Genomic DNA, 20,771 nt, shown 5'->3' on the forward strand with positions numbered 1-20,771 from the left:
TGCTGTGTGAGCACCTAGCTGTGACTTCTCGAATGTTTACAGAACGCTGACCCTTGATGATGAAAGAGACCTTTATTTAAAAAACAGTTATTTTTAAAAACCTAAATTAGGTCAATTTACTTTCAGAATAAGAGTTGATCCATGTTTTCAGTTTACTGCCATACACAAAACATTTTATAAAATAGGGTAGACTGCCATTTCAACATCTTCATGTAAAAACTTCACAGTGCAAGAAAGTGATTACCATTAAGTATGAAGACATCTAAAGCCAGCTAGTATTTTAAGTATAGGGCAGAGTATTTTTTGTGATTCTTCCTAAAAAATGTTGGCATGTTCATTAAATTCCCAGGGTATAAAAATCACTTAGTAGCCACTTCTTATCCTTCAGTATGTTTTTAAAATCTACATGGCATCATATTAAATGCTGGTGAGAAAAATAGTGTAAGATTCTAAAAACTTTTCAGGTAGCACAATAATTTAAAACCAACTAGGAGAAAGCATTCCCCCAAATATTTCTATATGTAACTTTTCGTCCCTTTCCACAGTAACAAGTAAAAAAGCCATTATACCTTAAAAAGAAGCTAAAGGAAAAGATTTCACTTTTCCTTTGAAAACACAATTTCTTAGCTTTTAAAGAGAGAAACTTTAATTGTGGGGGGGGGGTTCATAAGTGAAAATATCAAGTTTATGCTAGTTGTACAAATGTCTCATTTAGGAAAGAAAGTGAATACTTTGATTCAAAGGATTCTAAAATATTTCATCATCACAAGAAAAGTGTAATTTTCAGCTAAAAAATTTTAACACATTGAACTAATATAAATCATCCACTAGCATGTATAGCTTATCATAAAGTCCATAATTAAGGAATAAGTAAAAGATCTTTTTCCAACATTTGGTCATATTAGCTAATCAGCCCTGGGCAAACCCCACATACCCCAAGTCTCAGGACCCTCATCTCTTACGTGAGGGTCCTGGGCTAATGGCCCTTTAACATCCCTTCTAATTTACAAACTTGTATAGAATTGTTAAGCTTATATAATCCTTTTGAGAATGAGGTGTTTCAACTCAATGTATTTTCCAGATAAAGTTCCCCATTTAAGTAGTAAAGCTGTTCTTTAAACATTTAAAATCTTTAAAATTTATTTTCAATGTATTTCCCTGTCACCTTAAAAGATGAGGTAAGACTAATAACTTAAGTCTCCTGACTTCATGGTCTCCTAGACCAGGTGGCTGACAGTGATCAGCAGATACAGCTTGAGCCCTGACTCCAATTCTGGGCAGCTTTGGGCTATACTCTGAGTCTCAAAACAAAGATGACACCACCTGCTTGGTATCTCTGTTTTAAAGCCCAACAGAGTCATCATAATATACCAAAAAATTACATACTACAAATTAACAAATGAATGCAAAGGACTGTTGTGATAAGCCCAAGGTGACTTTTTCCTGATAAAATATATTTTTCAGAACATGTTTTTTGTCAATACTTGTGCATTTATGGTTCTAATCCTCTGGTTCCCCGACCCTTCTTCTGTAGTCAACCTGTCTCCTGCTTCCAATTATGCTTCTAATTGCACCAGTTTGTCTCTCCTAGAGTCTAGAAGTTTGACCTTCTGATAGGTAGAACCAGAACCTAAAGATCTGTTATGTTAGCAAATGCGGTATCATCATTACTAACTTTAAAAGTGTGGTTTCCTAACTAGGTGAGGCATCAGACTCATCTAGGAAGTGTTTTAAAAATTGAGATTCCTGGGTTCCAGCCACAGAGTCTGATTCTGTATGTCTGGAGTAGGACCTTAGAAAAACTTTCTCAAAAGCTCCCCCAGGTAATCTCAACAATCGTTAGCACAGTTTTTGGAACTCACTGTTCTGCCCTCAATTTCTTAAATTTAGAATTTTAGCAGCTGTTAGTCTTCAGTATAAAAATTTCCCATTGCATTAACCATAAGCACATTCAAAGCAGACTGCCCACGATCTTGGCTTAGCTCCATAGGAAACCAATCATTACGATCCTTCGCAATAAAACTGAAAATGATAAATTAACTTCAGAGTGAAGACAATACATGTAGATGCTGAAAGGTGGCTGGTTCTACACTTACAGGCCAACTGTTTACGGCTTTAATTGTAGTTAGTCATGTAAATCTACAGATCATATTATTACATCTGTCATTACTAAACAAAGGCTGGCAGAAATCCTCTAAAACAGAAAGATGGCTAACTGGCTAATCAGTATTAAGGAACTGTTTCTAGCAGACGTAAGAGTATTTAAACAAACAAACAAACAAACCACACAGCTTCCTGTAGAAACCCAAAGACTTCCACACTTCTGAAGGCTACTGTGAAGAGAAAGTTGATTAAAACTGCAGTTGTTTAAAAATATGTTCAATTAACTGACAATGAGTGTAAAATAGATACAACTTCACCCTTTAGGAGATATAACAGGCATAAATGGAATTAACTTTCCACTTATTCTATCTACTTAACCATGAAAATGACACATGAAGTATTTGGTATAATGTAGTTCTGAACACCATCCCTTCCAAATTTAATAAAAAGCCACATCTGGATTTTCCAAGGGTCCCAAGAGTGTCTAGGCACTGCGGAATGTTGTCATGTCTTTTGGTTCTCTGCTGGGGACACACCAGTCGTCGGCCTCATGGTTGGTGTTGTAATGCTTCCAGGCAGCTTTGTTATACACCGGGAGCCTTTCTATTGATTCCGTTGACAGAGCCTGAGAGTAAAAGCAGGACTTAAGTCAGGCATTTTTTTAGAATCCATTAGAGAAAATCCACAGTGGCAAAATGGTTACTACAAACTAAACAATACTTTATTGGATTTATCAATCATAAGACCATCTACATACATTTCAAAATAAAGCACATATCGGAAACATGTTATTTACTAAGCCTATGGCAACTGCTTGGTGTGCATGTTGAGTTTATTGCTTGCAGTCATTCTCCAAGCAGCCTGGGAGCTGCTGGATTGAAGTTTTACACAAGTGTGATAGACATTCTTATAAAACATGACCAACAGATGTTGGTTAACTGAAAAAAAAAAGGCATAAAAATTCACATTATGTACCTTAATTAATATGTCTTCTCCTACCATTAAAGTCACCAGTTTTAGTTACAGCGTCCGTGATTTCTGCATCATGCACAGCTGACCCCTGTATCACCGCCCACCCCCCTCCATATGGATACCAAAATCTGCTGATGCTCAAGTCCCTTATATAAAATGCTATAGTACCAGCATATCATCTATACATATCCTCCTGTATACTCTAAATCATCTCTAGATTAATTATAATAATAGTTAAACAACATAAATAATATACATATACTATGTAAACATTACATAAATAGTTGTGCAGCAAGTTCAAATTTTGCTTTTTGCAACTGTCTGGAATTTTTTTTCTTCAAATATTTTTGATTCATATTTGGATCTACGGATGTGGAACCCGGGGATACAGAGGGCCGACTGTAATTTCATGTTCCCAACATATTATCACCATTAATTCACTGTTCTATTTCAGCTTCCTGTGTATAAACTATGTTCCTCATTTTCTTCAAATTAGGATATTCTGGTAGGATTTCAACCTTAAGCTACAGGTATTTCCCAAGATGCAGAAAATATTGAACTGGAAGTTTCATTCCAATAATGGTAAGGAAGGACTTTGTTTTTAATTATTCTATAAGTCTTCCTGTATTCTATTTTTTCCAAAATGGAGCTAAAAACCTTTCACCTATACATATAGTCTCTTTATGCCCGAACTGCCAGAACTCTTTGATCTACAGACTCAAACAAAAATGCTACATTTGACGATAGAAAGGGCAACATGAAGGCAATTATTTTTAAGTTTCTCACAATTGAGATGGTTAAAAATTAAAGAAAATTATCTTGAAAGAACTTAACCTTTTCAGCCAAATTTACTTTTTCTAATGTAATGTCTTTAGCATTTTCTATAAAATAGGTGCCATCTAGTGGCCAGAATAAGAAAGTAGAGTCACTAAAAAATTAGGTACCAACTGCCCACTGCTGAACTAATCCAGTGGATTGGTGGGGCCCAGTGCCTTCTATCCCTGTAATATATATTGAGTTGTCAGATAAACACATGGAACATCCCAGGCAAGTCTGCTTCTACCAAGCAAGCTATATGCTTACCAAGAGTCACCTGTAATTGTTCCTAAATCTGTTAATATACTTAAATCTTTCACTGTACTTTAATCTAAGTATTGCTTTTAACAAAACACAAAAATTGCAGGGGGGTGGGGAAGGGTTCTTTGAAAACTAAGATGAATGTTTCTTAAAGACTCATTAAGGAAAGCCACATTAAAAATTGCTGTCAAATCAGAGTCAGAAGACAACTGGAAGGAACTGCATAAAAATCAACAAGGTCACACACTTGGCTATTTCTTTGATTAAAGAAACCAAAACAATGTATTTTATGTATAGCTTCTGCAAGAAAGACAACTGAAACTTCAATCTGCAGACCCATATGCAAATGAAAGGCCTCAGCAAGTACATCCAAAAGACTGGTGAATCAATGTCCATTCATGTGTCTTATCTTACAAATTTAGTTTTAACATAATTTTTTGACTCCCCACTTTAACCCTTTTTTTTGGTCCATTAAAGTCCTGATCATTATAGATAAGAGCATTTCTTTCCCATAGTCAAAGAGATCATTTGTCAAAACAGTTGAGATCCTTGTTAAAAAAAAAAAAAAAAAAAAACAAACATTTTTATATTTTAATAGCATGAGGTAGAAAAAACTTTCATTACAGTTAAATACTGGCATCTTATAGTCAAAACAAGTATCATTAAGTCCAGAAGACTATGGTCATTACCTTAATGTAGATAACTGCATCTGTCCCATAGCCCTCTAGGGAATACAGCTTCAGGTCTCCTTGGAAGTATTGTGCATAAAGGCGTGATATTGGCAATCCATAACCAAAACCAGCCTGTTTGAGAAAAATGAAATTCTATTCAGAAAGCACACACAAATTCTTTTCTAGTTAAATGCTACTGGAGTATCCTAGAGTCACCAGAGCCTGCACCTAAAAGATGTTAAAAATTAAATATTAAAAACGATTGGCTTCCCTGGTGGTGCAGTGGTTAGGAATCTGCCTGCCAGTGCAGGGAATACAGGTTTGAGCCCTGGTCCGGGAAGATCCCACATGCCTCGGAGCAACTAAGCCTGTGCGTCACAACTATAAAGCCTGCATTCTAGAGCCCATAAGCCACAACTATTGAGCCCACGTGCCACACCTACTGAACCCCAGGCACCTAGAGCCTGTGCGCCACAAGAAAAGCCACCACAATGAGAAGCCCACGCACCGCTCAACGAAGAGTAGTCCCCACTCTCTGCAACTAGAGAAAGCCGGTGAGTAGCAACAAAGACCCAACACAGCCAATAAATTAAACACACACACACAAAATGATCAAGCTGCAGCCTAGTCAAGTACTGCACTAGATGGTTTCCCTCTGGTCATTTAAAATTCCTTTTTTTTTCTATAAAACGACCTGTGGGGGGTCTAGAAAAAGCATGTTTCTGTTCTTCACTGGCCTGCTCCAGAGTCTCCCAATACTGCTTTTGGCGATGCTATATAAAACATGTTCTCTCTTTCAGGAGCAAGAGTAGAAAAAGCCCGGTGGCAGCCTAACAGACAGACATCATGACTTTGTACCATGAATTCCAGCCCGTGTTCTGAACCTGGAGAGATTCCTAATAGTTCTACTCTTTTAATTCTCACTAACAGGACACTTGCCCTGCTTAAAAATCTTCAAAGCACCCCACTCGCACCATCCCAACCCACTGCCTTGAGATAAAAATCCAAGCTTCTAAAAAAGAGCTTTCAAGACTTAATAAGATCAGGTCTGTGCCGCCCACTTCTCAGTCCAGCTGAAGTAAGTCTCCTGCTCCTGAGTTCCTCTGATCATGTTATTTTTCACACCTGTGTCTTGTTCATTCTGTTCCCAGTATCTAGAACGGCCTTCTTTACCTGGATAAATCCTACCAATTTCTTTAATACAAAGCAGAACACTTGGATAAATGTTAAAAAAAAAAAAAAAAAAAGTATTTTTTTTATCACCAACTCAGTTGTTCCATGTTATTCCATATAATAGTTTAGTGAAGAGTGTATGTGGATTCAGGTATTAGTGCTATTAACAACTACAGGCTCTGGCCTTATCTACCTCCTCCACTTACTACCTGATTTTTTAAACCAGAGTTTCTGTTTGCCCCTCCAAATCAACTATCCATCCTCCACACTTCTTCTTGCTCTGGGAGGCTGACCTGAACAGATGTCAGTGGATTTCTGTGCCTTCTGGTCCCGGTGGGTCTAGCCAATGAGGAACCCAGTAGGAGGTCAGAGGGAGCCAAGTCACGGTATTCATCCCCTGCTTCCTTCCCACTGAGGTCGCTTCCCCTGGGCAGGCTGGGCTCCTGGAGAGTGAGCAGCTGCTCTGCAACTTCCCCTTCTGGGTGCTGCTAACTTCTCCCTTTGCGTCAGCATGGTGACAGCTCTGCTGCTACTAGCCTACCCCTATTTCTATAACTTGTTTCTTTGTAGATAAGCATTCCTTGAATTATCATAATTTGAGCTATCTTTTTCCAGGTGGGACCCTAACGGATATATTAACTGGTTCCAGAAATGGCCCAAAGAAAACTGCATGAGCAGGTGGCTCAGGATCCCATGGTACCCGACCTACTTTATCACTGCTTTGCCCTCAACCAACCACACCTATGGACCCATCAGGCTTCCCCTATAAGTAGTTAACAGAAAAGAAAAACAGCATGGCCCTGGTCCATTGCTGGATTTACACAGTGTTCCACACCAGCCAAAAGTGGACTGCCCTTTCACTACAGCCTCTCTCGGGGCCAGGCCTGAAACAAAGGAGTGAAAGCAAATCCTACCAGTGGGCGGAACTCAAAGTGGAACACTTCCTACATGGACCATGGGTGGTGACAAACAGGCTGGCTGGTCCGAGACTTGGAAAGAACAAAACTGGATTAACGGATGGGGAGAAGGGCTGGAAGAGGGAAATGTGGGCAGTCCTCTCTGAACAGGCTTACAGTGTGAAGACATTCCATCCATGCCGATGCCCACCAGAAGGTATCCATGTGGAGGATGCTCTCAGTGATCAGGGATGACCTGATGCCCACACCTGTGGAGGCTGCCCTGGTGCTTGCTTACTGGGTCCACTTACAAAGGGGTCATGACATCAGGAAGGAGCCTCTGTAAGAGCCTAATATGCTTCCCCTTGGTAAGGCTGTGTAGGTATATGGGCAACCTGTGCCATGTCAAGCCTCTCTTTTTCTTAAAAATTCACGTAAATTTTGCATCCTAAACAACAAACACTTCCATGGCATTTACTATGTGCCAGGTACTATAAAAAAGCATTTTTAGCTATATTAACTAGTCCTCATAATAATTCGATTTTTAAAGCTGGGGAAACTGGTACTGGAAGGTCAACAGCATTCCCAAGGCTACATAGTTAGGATGTAGTAGAGGTGAGGATGGACGAGACAGTTTAGATTCAGTCTACACTAGTACGCTATGCTGCTCTCCACAAAAATTCTACGGTATTTGTTTACTACAAAAACAGCATATCCCTTTTCTCCACTTCTTAGAGTAAAATCAGAATCTAAGAAGATACTTGTGTTTATTTGAGCTCTTCTGTCCCCCAGCACATGGATGCCTACCCATATCTCAACTTGAGAAGCACGTTACTAGAGCAATCATTTAAAAGTCTGTTAAGACATGAACTGTATTACAGTTGTAGCTACAGAATCTGTGCTGTGTAACTACAATGTGCTGTGCAATTAGAATGAAGTCCTTTTAGCAACTTCCTAGGAAAGACCCTAAAATAGACCCATCTTACACTGTTTTTCAACATGTTATAGCGTAACTCCAGTGTATGTGTCAGAGAACCTTCAAAGCCTAGAACAAGAGTTCTTCCAGAATTACAGGTGAGAGGTTTGGCAAAGCACTTTTCTGGGGGCTGGCAGACCACAACTGAGTCCATTCAAAAGCTAATCTTTCTTATTAAACTTGAAAGTAGGTGGCGATGATCAATTAAAAAACACCAACATAATCGCCATCTGAGCCATTTTCAGGCTGGCGAGTACACTGATCAGAACTCTAGTCCTACTTCTGAGCCTCAAGTATGTAATCTTTCTAATTACAAGTGCTTGAGGGGGAAAAAAGCAAACGCTGAAGATTAAATCAGTGTTGACCAGATACCAGTAAAGCTGGTAACTCAGGCTTCACCTTAGAGACAGTATATCAAAATGTGGTTTACCACATGGAAACTGCTGACACATCGCTATTAAGATTGGCGACAAGAACTCTCAAACTATACTCCTTGTCCTGCACGATTATTTTTTTTTTTTAAAAAAAGCATTTCAAAAACTGTATAAATTTAGAGGAAAGAGGTTTTTGTTTGTTTGTTTCTAATAGCTTCCTTTTGTCTTTGTGGTGAACCCTACACAATGGCTTAACTGATTTATGTGGTAACTTATTTTTCGGCAAGTCACAAAACCCCACTTCACGATTACTTGATCACGTACCAGGGGTACTGCTCGGGACGTCTCGACACGAGGCCGGGGTGCAGTTGAGTACATGTAGTTGAAGAGTCGGTCAATTTTCCTCAGAGGAACACCACCTCCTCGGTCACTCATCTAAGATGAGAAGGGATCATGCTCTGTGACCAAGTCCCAGAAACAGCAAAATAACAACACATGCTGTGTCACCGTTTAACTGCTGGCTCCAGACTTCCGGTTTTCAAAATGAATACCATGGAACCCAAGTTGCGAATGTAAACATTTCCATCCCTGCTGGACTTAACCACTCTAATATTTAGAATTCTAAGACATAAGGAGCTCCACTGTAATATGAATTCCAATGCTGTGGCTTTGTGTAATTACTGCGTCACACTAATGATGCAGCAGAGCCCACCACAGGGCACAGGCTTAGCTTGTCTGGGATGTAACAACAAATTTGTAATTCCTTTCTGGCAGGCAGTTTGGCAAGCAGATTACACATGCATGTACCCTTTGACCCAACAATGTTTATCCTAAGAAAATAATCCGAAAAGCATGCAAAGTATGTATGAGAATATCCATCACAGCACTGTGTAGAACAACTAAAACTGGATTACCACCTAAATAGGGGGCTATTTAAGTAAATTAACATACATTCTAAAATAGAATACTATTTCACCATCAAATATTATATAGAACTTTAATTCTATTGTCAATGGAATTATGAGTGATTTTCTAATTCTGGGGTTTCAGTTTCTTAATTTTTTTCCACAATTACCTCTATTATGGAAAAAAAGTATAATTTTCGTTTTCAGGGAAGAAAAAAGAGCCATTTCATTGTGTTTTAGAGCCTCATATACAAGTAATTTCACAGCATAGTCTCCCAGACAACTTTCTGGTGAGTTATAAAGGACGCAATTCTTTATATTGTTCTTATGTCATTTTCCAACTCAAATCATACTGTAGATTGAATTTAGTAATGTATTTACAGATTGTCTTCATTATGTTTTCCTTCAGAACATGGATTTATTTTCCTAGCTATTGTACAGCTTATCTTCTAATCTACTCCAGTCATTTTCCCTTGTCACAAAATCTGAACTGATTCTACTAATATTAACGCGGTTGTGATATACAAACCTGCTTTTAACATATATATATAAATATACAGAAATACTGTACTGAATGATATGAATTAAAAAGCCAATTTGAATGGCTCATAGTTGAGTTTTCATAGTCGCTAAAAATCTTTATATATATTACTCTCACAATGGAAATTCAGCTACTTTAATTTTTAAAATAAAAATCTGCTTTGAAATACCATTTGAAGACTTATCAAGACATATAGATATGTCTATAATTAGATAATTCCATTATAAAAATATACAAGAACTTTATTAAGAACTTATATGTAGCATTATGCTTGAAATTGTTCTTGGCTATGAATTCAAAGCCCTGTGAAGAGAGATATTTTAGTAAGATGAATAAAGGGCTCTGGGTATTTTCTGAGATCCATCAATTTGTTAATTATTCATCCTTTAATTTAATGCTCTGCTGCACATTTACTGGTAACATGAGTCAGAAGTGTGGTTCTGTAAATATTAAGTGAGTAAACAACATATTAGAATAGATACTAAGATAAAAAGGTACACTTCAATATTTCCTGATTTTTCCTTAACCTTTTGGTCAGAAACACTATAGCAATCTAGGTATGAAACAATAAGTGATTTCTAGCCATAGGCTAGTATGATAAAAGCATAGAGTGGAACAGAAAGGCCAGAGGTGACGCTGAGAAGTGTCATCTCATTAGATGTTGAAGGGGTAGTCTAAGCCATGGGAATATAGTTAAAAATTGATAAAAGTAACTGCTTTTGCTTTGCAGCTAAAAATGCAATAAACTGGAACCAGTACATTTTTAAAGTGGTTAAAAGAGTTTCCAAGAGAATTGTAACAGACATTATACCAGAGAACCTGAATTTTTGGGGAAGAAGGGAAGGAGGGAATAACAGAGAGAGACGTTTAGTCTACATATATCTAAGACAAGAAGAATGGCACTCTGATGACAAATATATTGTGAAAGAGATGCGGAAATTTAAAACCTCCGAAGATTATTTGAATAAAAAAATCTAGAATCATAGAAACATAAGCCTACACCAAGGAAAAGGAAAGAGACTGTGAAGGAGAAGGGTGGTGTGGTGTAATGTCAACAGGAAGGCGGAAGAAGAGAAGTTTGCCAATTACTTTTAAAGTTTTCTCCTCGGTGCATGAAACCACCACTTCTCAATGTCATCTAACCAAGACCTGCCATCCCTAATGTCCTGTTTCCCATAACACTAGGCTCTCTGAGCTAATACATGTAGATTTTCAGGTCCAAGGGAAATGGACCACTACTAACTTGATGACAGTTCTGAAGGCAGGAAATTTACTAACCCTGAATTCACCCATAGCTCCTGAAGTTTCTTATTCAACAACTTTTTTAAGGTCAGGTTTGTAAAATTTCCAACAGTGAATGAACCAAGACATTTAAGTTTTAATTTATAAGACATGTGTCTATAATAACACTTAAGTTATTTACTGAATATAGACCAAACACCAAATCTGAAAGAGCAGCTAGACTTGTATGTCAGAAAAAAACAATTCTTTCACAGGATTCTTAGCAGAGGGATAAAGAGTAAAAAATGTCAATAATTTCAACAAGCTAAAAGAACGGAGGGGAAAAACCCCAGGCCTTGATCCTGAAAGTCTAGAGTAAGTGATGGGGATGACAGCTCTACTGAAGAAAATTAAAGAAAGCATTTAACATGTAAAGAGCTAGCAAGAGTAGATGCGGTCATGTGACCTGGATGTGAGGCAGCAGGGCCGAATACAGCTAAGGGCTTTTACAGAGGCTTCTGGAACAGTCTGTTCAAGACCTTTACGAGCCTTTCTTTTCTAAACAGCTTTATGGAAATATAATTCACATACCATACTACTCACCCATTTAAAGTGTACAACTCAATGGTTTTTAACATACAGTAGACATACCTCTGAGATAGTGCAAGTTCAGGTCCAGACACCACAAAAAAAGCAAATATCGCAATAAAGTGACTCACTTGAATTTTTTGTTTCCCAGTGCCTATAAAAGTTATGTTTACATTTATACTCTATTAAGTGTGCAATAATAGCATTATGTCTAAAAAAGTGTACACAAACATTAAAAATACAAAACAAAGACAGAATAATATCAAAGATCATTGATCACTATAATATAATGAAAAAGTTTGAAATATTGCAAGAATTAGCAAAATGTGACACAGAGAAATAAAGTGAGCAAATGCTATTGGTAAAATGATGCCCAGACTTGTTCAGTGCAGGGTTGCCACAAACCTTCAATCTGTAAACATGCAATATCTGCAAAGCACAATAAAGTGAAGCACAGTAAGACAAGGTATGCCTACATTCACAGGTATGTGCAACCATCACGACAAGTCAATTTTAGAATATTTTCATTACCTCATAAAGAAACCATGGACTCTTTATTGATTACACTCCTAAGCAAACACTAATGTATTTTTTGTCCCTATATACTTGTCTATACAGGACATTTCATATAAACGAAATCATGTAATGTGTGGCCTTTTATGATCAGTTTCTTTCACTTAGCATGTTGTTTTCAGTATTGTAGCATCCATGTTGTAGCACATACCAATACCTCTTTCCTTTTATGGCCAAATAATATTCTGTTGTATGGATATACCACATTTTTGTTGATCTATTCATCAGTTGATGAACAGTTAGTTTGTTTCTAGTTTTTGGCTATTGTGAATAATATTGCTATGAACACTTATGTATAAGTTTTTGCTTAAATACCTGTTTTCAAGCTTTTGGGGTATATACCTAGGAGTGGAATTGCTGGGTTATTATGAACTTTTCTTTACACCAAATACACAGATTCCCTAAACAAAGCCTGTCCCCCAGCACAGAATGAGTCTCTGATGAGGGCCTAAGAGCTCAGTGAACCTTGATCCATGCAGTGATGGATGACCACAAGTAATGGAAAGCAGCTGCAGAACAGCACACTAAAGCACATGAAACAGAAGCAGAAAAAGCTACGAGAAAGACCATGCTGCAGCACAACTGATACCCCAAAGCAGAAGACATACGGGACTTGTTTTGAATCAAATAAACCTTAATGGGAAAGTATCTGACACGTGACTAACCAAAAAATAGATACACATTAGCATCTGGACTGGAAAAAAGTGACACAATCACATTACTTTTTCCGTGAACAGATGACAGTGCCATATATTTATTTGTGCCTCATTATTTTACATGAATGGCCAAGAGGGGTAAACAGAAAAAAAGGAATTCAGAGGAAACAGTACAGAGAGCTGAGGCATGTTAATTTTTTAAAAAACAACTAATATTACTATCCTCAGAGTGATAAAAGAAAATGAAACCTGAACAGAATACTATAAAAAAGGAATGATTAAAAATAAAAGTTCCTTGGAAATTTATAATAGAAATAAAAATTTAATAGAACAGTTGGGAATTCAAAGTCAAGAAAATCTAAGAGTAGAATGAAAAGTTAAAGATATAAAAAAAAAAAAAGAGGAAAAGATAAGAAAAATCAGAGGGCCATTTCATGAAGCCCAACATCTTTGAAATATGACTATCAGAAAAAGAAACAGTGAAGAAGAAAGTATCAAGGAAACAGTGGAAATTCTAAAGGGCCTAGCTCAATGGGTATAAAAAGGCCAAATCAAGTCACATCAGTATGAAATTTCAGAACAGAGCTGAAGATCTTAAAAACTTCAATTAAACAAAGAAAACAACAAAATCTGTCATTTAACACTGGTCACATAAAAAGGAACAGGAATTGGAATAAGCACAAGTCTTCTCAAAAAGAAGAGCAGGAGTGACATCAGCAAAAACAGCGGAGAAAGGAGCTCCAAACAGTCCTCCATCAAAGCACCAAAGCAGAAAGGCATAAACTGTCAGAACTCTGGAAATTAACCAAAGGCTTGTACCAGTCTGGGGAGTATTTACTCAAGAAAAACAGTGATGAGCTTTGTGGTGTTTTTACATGGCTTATTCCCACCTCCCATCCCCACTCCCATCAACAACTTGCAACCAGAGTGAAACAAGCAGCCTGGCAGCCATTGGGAAGACTGTCTATCTTTGACCTGATTCTGAACTCCCCAATGCAAAAAGTCTTGCACACACCCACTCTCCACCCTCAGGAACACTTGTCAAAAACAATTAGAGGTAACTGATCAATCTGATGGCTGCCTGAGGCAGTCTACGACAGTTAAGGCAAATAATAGGCTACCCAAAAGACTCAGTAGGAAAGGCTAAGGCATAAGATGTTCGTATGGGCTTAGAAAAGCTCAAGGATATCTTGGGAATCTAAAAGGTCATGCTCATGTCCAGGGCTATGTTCAGGAAGGATCTGAGAGGGTCCTAAGCTTAGACATCTGACTGACCTTGAGGCTCTATACAAGCAGGACCTAAAGGTTAAGTTAGAGTTGTCAAATGTCTGGCTAAACATTGAAGGTGTGCCCCAATATGCACAGAGAGTCCCTTGAAAAAGACTGGGAGAAGGCATTTAAGGAAATCTCAGTCCAATCATTAGTTGGACACTAAGCAGAAAGCACACACAACAAAGAATACAGACTTTACGGAATTAGTTTTAAAAAGTCACTAAACAAACAACAACAACCAACTTTAGGGAGCAGGGAAGTAACTGATCTTCAGAGTTGTTGAGTTATATTATTTTAAATGCCTAATTTTCAACAGAAATTATAAGATATACAAAGAAAGAAGAGAGTGCGTTCTATACGTGGGGTAAAAAAGGAATCAATAGAGATAATACCTGCAGAAACTCAAGTTTACTAAACAAAGACTTTAAATCAGCTATTTTAAATATGTTCACAGAACTAAAGGAAATCATTTCTAAAGAAGGAAAGCATGAGGATGCTGTCTCACCAAATAAAGAACAGCAATAAAAAAATTATGTAAGAGAACTAAATAGAAATTCTGGAGTTGAGAAGTATAGTAACTGAAACAAAAAAATTCACTAGGAGGGCTCAACAGCAGATTTGAACATATGGAAGAAAGAATCATCAATAGTGACAACAGGTCAACTGAAATCATCCAGTCTGAGAAACAGAAAAGAAAGAAAAAAAAATGAACAAAGCATCAAAGACCTAGGGGACTCCATCAAGTGTACTGACAAGCACACATTGGAAATTCCAGGAGGAAAGAGAGAAAGGGACAGAAAGAATATCTGAAGAAATGATAGTTGAAACTTCCCAACTTTGATGAAAAAGATGAAGCTTTTTAAACTCCAAGTATAATAAACTCAAAGAGATCCACACCTGGACAGATTACAATCAAACTGTCAAAACCCAAGAAGAAAGAATCTTACAAGCAGCAAGAAAAGTGACTCATCACATACAAAGGATCCTAATAAGATTAATAGCTGGTTTCTCATCAAAAATCATAAAGGCCAAAAGGCAGTAGGATTAACATATTCAAAGAAATGAATATAGAAAGAAAAAGACTATCAACCAAGAATTCCATATCCAGTAAAATTATCCTTCTAAAATGAGGAGAAATTGAGACATTCTCAGATAAGCAAAAACTGAGACGTCATCATCGGTAGACCTCCCCTATCAAGAAATACTAAAAGGAATCCTTTAGCCTAAAATGAAAGAACACTAGACAGTGAATTGAATCCACAAGAATAAGTAAAGAGCACCAGGAAAGGTAACCACATAGATAAAAATAAAGAATATGTTAAGTGTATTTTTTTGTTCATTAACTTTTTTCTCCTACATTATTTAAAAGATAATTGCATAGGGTGATAATTATAAATCTGTGTAGATGGACATACAATGTATTAAGATGTATGTTATATGATGATAACAACACAAAGGGTGGGGAGGGAACAGACCAACCTAGGATCAAAGTCTGTGTATACTATTGAAATTAAGTTAGTATATAATCTGAACTATATTGTTATAAATGAATGTTAATTACAATCTCAGGACAACCACTAAGGAAATAACTCAAATATAATTTTTAAGAAAAGAAGGAAATTAAAATGATATACTAGAAATTATCATTTTAACAAAAAAGCAGTAATGGTGAAATAAAGGATCAAAAAGGACATGACATACAGAAAAAAATGACAAAATGTAAATTCTACATTAACAATAACTATGTTAAGTGTAACTGGCTTGAACATTTCAATTAAAAGGTGGACACTGACAGGATAGATTAAAAAGACGATCAAACCATATGCTGTTTACAAGAGACACACTTTAGATTCAAAGACACAAACAGGTTCAAAGTAAAAGTCTGGAAAAATATACACCATGAAAACAGAAACCAAAAGGGATTTGGGATGGTTATACAGTATCAAACAAAATACACTTTAAGACAAAAATTGTTCATAGAGATGAAGAAAGACATTTTACAATGATAAAAGGTCAATATATCAAGAAGATATAAAATTATAAACATATATACACTTAACAACTGAGCTCCAAAATATATGAAGCAAAAATCGACAGAACTGAAGGGAGAAATAGATAATTCAACACTAAGAGTTGGAAGCATCAATACCCCACTCTAAATAATGGGTATGACAAGTAGACAGAAGATCAACAAGGAAATAGAAGATCTGAACAACACTAAACCAACCAGGCCTAACAGTTATCTACAGAACACTCCATCCAACAACACCACAATAAACATTTTTCTCAAATACCCATGGAACATTCTCCAGGATATACCATGTTAGGCCATAAAACAAGTCTCAGTAAATGTAAAAGGACTGAATTTATACAAACTATATTTCTGGCCACAATGGAGTGAAACTGGAAATCAATAACAAAACAAAACGTGGGGAATTAACACATATATGGAAATTAGACACACACTCCTAAACAATCAATGAGAAATCACAGGGAAATCAGAAAATACTTTGAGATGAACAAAAACAAAAACAGCATAAAAAATTTATGAGATACAGAAAAAGCAGTACCTAGGGAGAAATTTATAGCTGTAAAATGTCTCAAATCAATAACCTAAATTTCCACTTTAAGACACTAAAAAAGAGCAAATTACAAAGCAATCCAAAGGAAGAAAATAATAAAGATAAAAGAAATAAAGAACAGAAAAATAGCAGAGAAAAATCAATGAAACAGAAAGTTGGTTTTTTGAAAAGATTAACAAAATTAACAAACTTTTAGCTAGGCTGACCAAAAAAAAGGGAGAAGACTCAAATTAGTAAAATCAGGAATGAAACTGGGGACATTACTACCCAATCTTACAAAAAATAAAAAAGATTATGATGGAAAACTATGAACAATTGTATGCCAACAAATAAGAAAACTAGGTGAAATGGACAAATTCTTAGAAAGACATAAGGTATAAAAAGGGACTCAGGAAGAAACAGAAAATCTGTATAGACTTAAAAGAAATTAAGAGACTGAACTAGTAATCAAAACTCTTCTCACAAAGACAAGAACAGGCCCAAATGGCTTCACAGGTGGATTCTACCAAGCATTTAAAGAATCAACACCAATCCTTAAAACCTTCTAAAATATAGAAAAGAAAGGAACACTAACTCATTCGAGAAGGTCAGTATTACCCTGATATCAAAACCAGACAAAGACATCACAAGAAAATACACACTAGGGCTTCCTAGGTGGCGCAGTGGTCAAGAATCTGCCTGCCAATGCAGGGGACACAGGTTCCATCCCTGCTCCAGGAAGATCCCACATGCCGCAGAGCAACTAAGCTCATGTGCTGCAACTACTGAAGCCCATATGCCTAGAGCCCATGCTCCGCAGCAAGAGAAGCCACGGCAATGTGGAGCCCGCGCATCACAATGGAGAGTAGCCCCCACTCGCCGCAACTAAAAGAAAGCCCGTGCACAGCAAAAAAGACCCAACACAGCCAATAAAATTAATTAATTAAAAAAAAGAAAAGAAAATACACACTAGTAAATATCCCTTATGAATACCAATGCAAAAATCCTCCAAAAAAAAAAAAAAAAGTAAAAAGTGAGACCTACTCCCAAAATGCAAGTTCAACACACAAAAATCAATCATTCTAATACACCAAATGATAGAATTTGGAACAAATACCACATGATCATCTCAATCTATCCAGAAAAGGCATCTGACAAAATCCAAAATCCTTTCATGATATACACTCAACAAACTAGGAATAAAAGTGAGCTTTCTCAATCTGAAGAACACTATGAAAAACCCACAGCTAACATCATATGTGAGGATGAAAGACAAAGCTTTCCCTTTTAATGACGAAAACTTAAATTGCATGTATAAAATGTGCTAAAAGCCAGGGAATATATAAGTAATTGAGAGGGTTATTAAGCCCAGATCAAATATTTAATGAATTCAGTTAGGTAAGCAAATAAGTCTTTGTTCTTAATGGCATAATAAAAAAATAGTTCATCATATAAAAATGAAAAAAAAAAGACTGAAAGCTTTTCTAGGATCAGTAAAAAGATAAGGACGCCAGTTCTATTCAACACTGTACTGGAGGTTCTACAGACACCAATTAGGCAAGGAAAAATAAACAGATCGGAAAGGAAGAAGGAAAATTATCTCTATTTTCCAGATGACATAGCCTTATGTAGAGAAAATCCTAAGGAGCTCACAAAAAAATTATGAGAACTAATAAATGAGTTTGGCTAGGTTGCAGGATACAAGATCAGTACACAAAAATCAATTATATTCCTATACACTGGCAATGCACAATCCAAAAATTAAATTAAGAAAACAATTCCATTTACAAGAGCACCCAAAAGAATGAAATAATTTAGAATTCAATGTATGAACTTAAATACTGGGAAAATGGCAATTGAGGCTCAGGGAGGAGAGGGGAGGTGCTCTAACAGAGCTAGCTCCTCAGCTACCATAACTGAAAGCCAATATTTGCTGTTTAAAAAATTTTAATTTCAGAAATAGCAATATTAGAATACTACTTTAAACTATAGCAACAAATACCAGAAAAAATAACAAAAAGACTACCTCTGTGAAGTGACCTACAAGTGGCAAGGAAGTGACATATTTCATTTTCATACCCTCTGCATTTATTAATTTAACATAAAACTTAAAATGATTATTTTAAAAAGAGAAACATCATCATATTCTAAGAAACTGGGCTATCTAAGAAAAATGTAGTAGAAAATGCTTGGGACTAGGGTCAAAGGACTGATTTCATGTTCCGTGTCATTTATTGGCTGTCTAATAACGAGCTAATCACTATGTCATTTCACACCTGTAAAACTGAGAAAATTACCTTTGCCCCTAACTAAAGAGCCGTTATGAAAATCAAATGAAACACTTAAAAGTAGATTAAAAAGCACCGTTTAGAAATGAAAAATTATTATCCACATAACACTGCAAATACCCAAATATTTTAGATTTTACTTATCAAAGTAGATATCAAAGTAGACATTCATGATTCTGCTAAACTGCCTGGCTCCAGGGTTTACTTTAACTTGAATCATTTGGATGAAGGACCAGAATAGAAACATACTCAAGGGAAAATTCCATAACCTGCCAGATAAATGAAGCATTGTGCTTATTATCTATTAGGAACAGGATTTCTTTCTTCCAAGAATAAATTATGTCTTCCAGAAAACATGTGCATGCCTGTACATCAATTAAAAATTTTTTTTAAAAACCCAGCATTTACCTTCACAGTCAAATCCTCATTACCCAGTGTGACATGGACTTGGATAGGCGGGTAAACACCTTTGTCGGCATGATGCTCCATCGTTGCTCTCATTGCATTCTGAAATACATAAGGGTTACATTAAAAATACAACTTTAAAGAAAGAGAAATGAATTACAATTTTCAAGTACATATGCACTACTTGAATTTTTTTTAAATTTTAATTTAATGGAAATATGGGCACAGAATCATAATTCTTATAACTATATTTAAAGAATTACTTTTAAAAAATAAGTCAGTTTTGGAGGACTTGATAGATAATTAAAGATCCCAACTAAATTCTGCATATTTTCCAAAACCAAACTTCTCAACACTTTTAACTAGTTTTACATGAAAGCAGAAAATTCTACCGAAATATTTTTATAATTTGGTAGATAACAGGAAAACCCTTATTTCTGAAAACAGTTTCATCTCTATTTTAAAGAACCATTTTAATTGTCTTAAATTGCTTTAAGAAAAAATTTTTTTTCATTTAGTTTTAATAGCAAGTCTATTATGATGTTGAAATGAACTGAATTTACTACTAGTTTGAAACTAGGATATTTACATCGTAAAACTGTTTTGACCAATTTCTAAAAGATACAGGGTACACGATGCCAACATATCATAAGCACTAAGTGATAACTTGCTGTAGCATTGGAGTAGGAACTGCTAACACTAGATATAGTTTCAAAGGAAAAAGACAGGACTGAACTTGGAAATAAGAGTGTGTGGCCCTGGAACACCAATCGGGATTGAGTCCCCTGAGGAAGAAATTCTGTCATCTCTACCAGAGGCCATTTAAGATCAGCTTTCAGACAGACAGAAGCCATTATTATCGGCATAATATAAAATCTGCTACATAATATGGTAATATTTCTTTTATTAAGCCTCATGGGCAACAAGATCTTTACGTGACTGCAATTTCAAGGAAAAAAACTACTTTAATCCTATAAGTGCCAATCATTTATTCATTTAACCAGTTTGGTAGAGAGATTTTTGTAAGATATTAGATATGTTCTTGCTGTCTTAGAACCAAGAACATTCTTCAACTTTTGCTATTCTGAGACAGTCAGCCAGTTTTTCTGTGTTTCAGTGTATTTTTGTTTTCTTTTGCATGGTCAGGCTGAAAGCCACCTCTTCTTTCTTTCACATGCTCCTGGCTGAAGACATGGTAACCATGCTGAGAGAGAATGCAGGCTTGATTTGGGGTGTCATTTTCGGCCACGTGGACCCATACCACTCCTCATCACTCACTTTCCTGTCTACCAGCAGGTGTCATAGGTGTGTTGATGAGACAAAATGTACTCTCAACATTACCAGAATAATCGTATTTAGTTTTCAAATTTTTTTGTAAAGAGCAAAAATAATAGCAGAAGTTCTGTAAGTCAGTATAAATGACTTTCTCAAAAAAAAAAAAAAAACATGTAACAGTGGACTGTGGACCTTTAGGGGTGGAAAGTTGAGAATCATTCTTCTAAATATTTTGTTTTGTAAA

General features: G+C 36.2%; 1 protein-coding gene across 4 annotated transcripts in view; it reads right to left on the minus strand.

Moving 5' to 3' along the window:
* Positions 1-2,513: 2,513 nt before the first annotated feature.
* The window catches only part of PDK1 (pyruvate dehydrogenase kinase 1), a 28,911-nt gene continuing 10,653 nt past the window's right edge, over positions 2,514-20,771 (minus strand). For 3 of the 4 annotated variants that reach the window (XM_057744829.1, XM_057744828.1, XM_057744832.1), the window contains 4 exons: positions 19,256-19,354; positions 8,567-8,677; positions 4,842-4,955; positions 2,514-2,728 (listed from right to left, as the gene is read on the minus strand). In XM_057744829.1, the coding sequence (XP_057600812.1) occupies positions 2,588-2,728; positions 4,842-4,955; positions 8,567-8,677; positions 19,256-19,354 (465 nt within the window). In that variant the 3' untranslated portion in view covers positions 2,514-2,587. The remainder of the gene's footprint in view (positions 2,729-4,841; positions 4,956-8,566; positions 8,678-19,255; positions 19,355-20,771) is intronic. The other variant, XM_057744831.1, reaches the window with a different exon arrangement.

The sequence above is a fragment of the Hippopotamus amphibius genome, chromosome 8 (genome assembly GCF_030028045.1).
Source record: "Hippopotamus amphibius kiboko isolate mHipAmp2 chromosome 8, mHipAmp2.hap2, whole genome shotgun sequence".
In the NCBI taxonomy this organism is placed as follows: Eukaryota; Metazoa; Chordata; class Mammalia; order Artiodactyla; family Hippopotamidae; genus Hippopotamus; species Hippopotamus amphibius.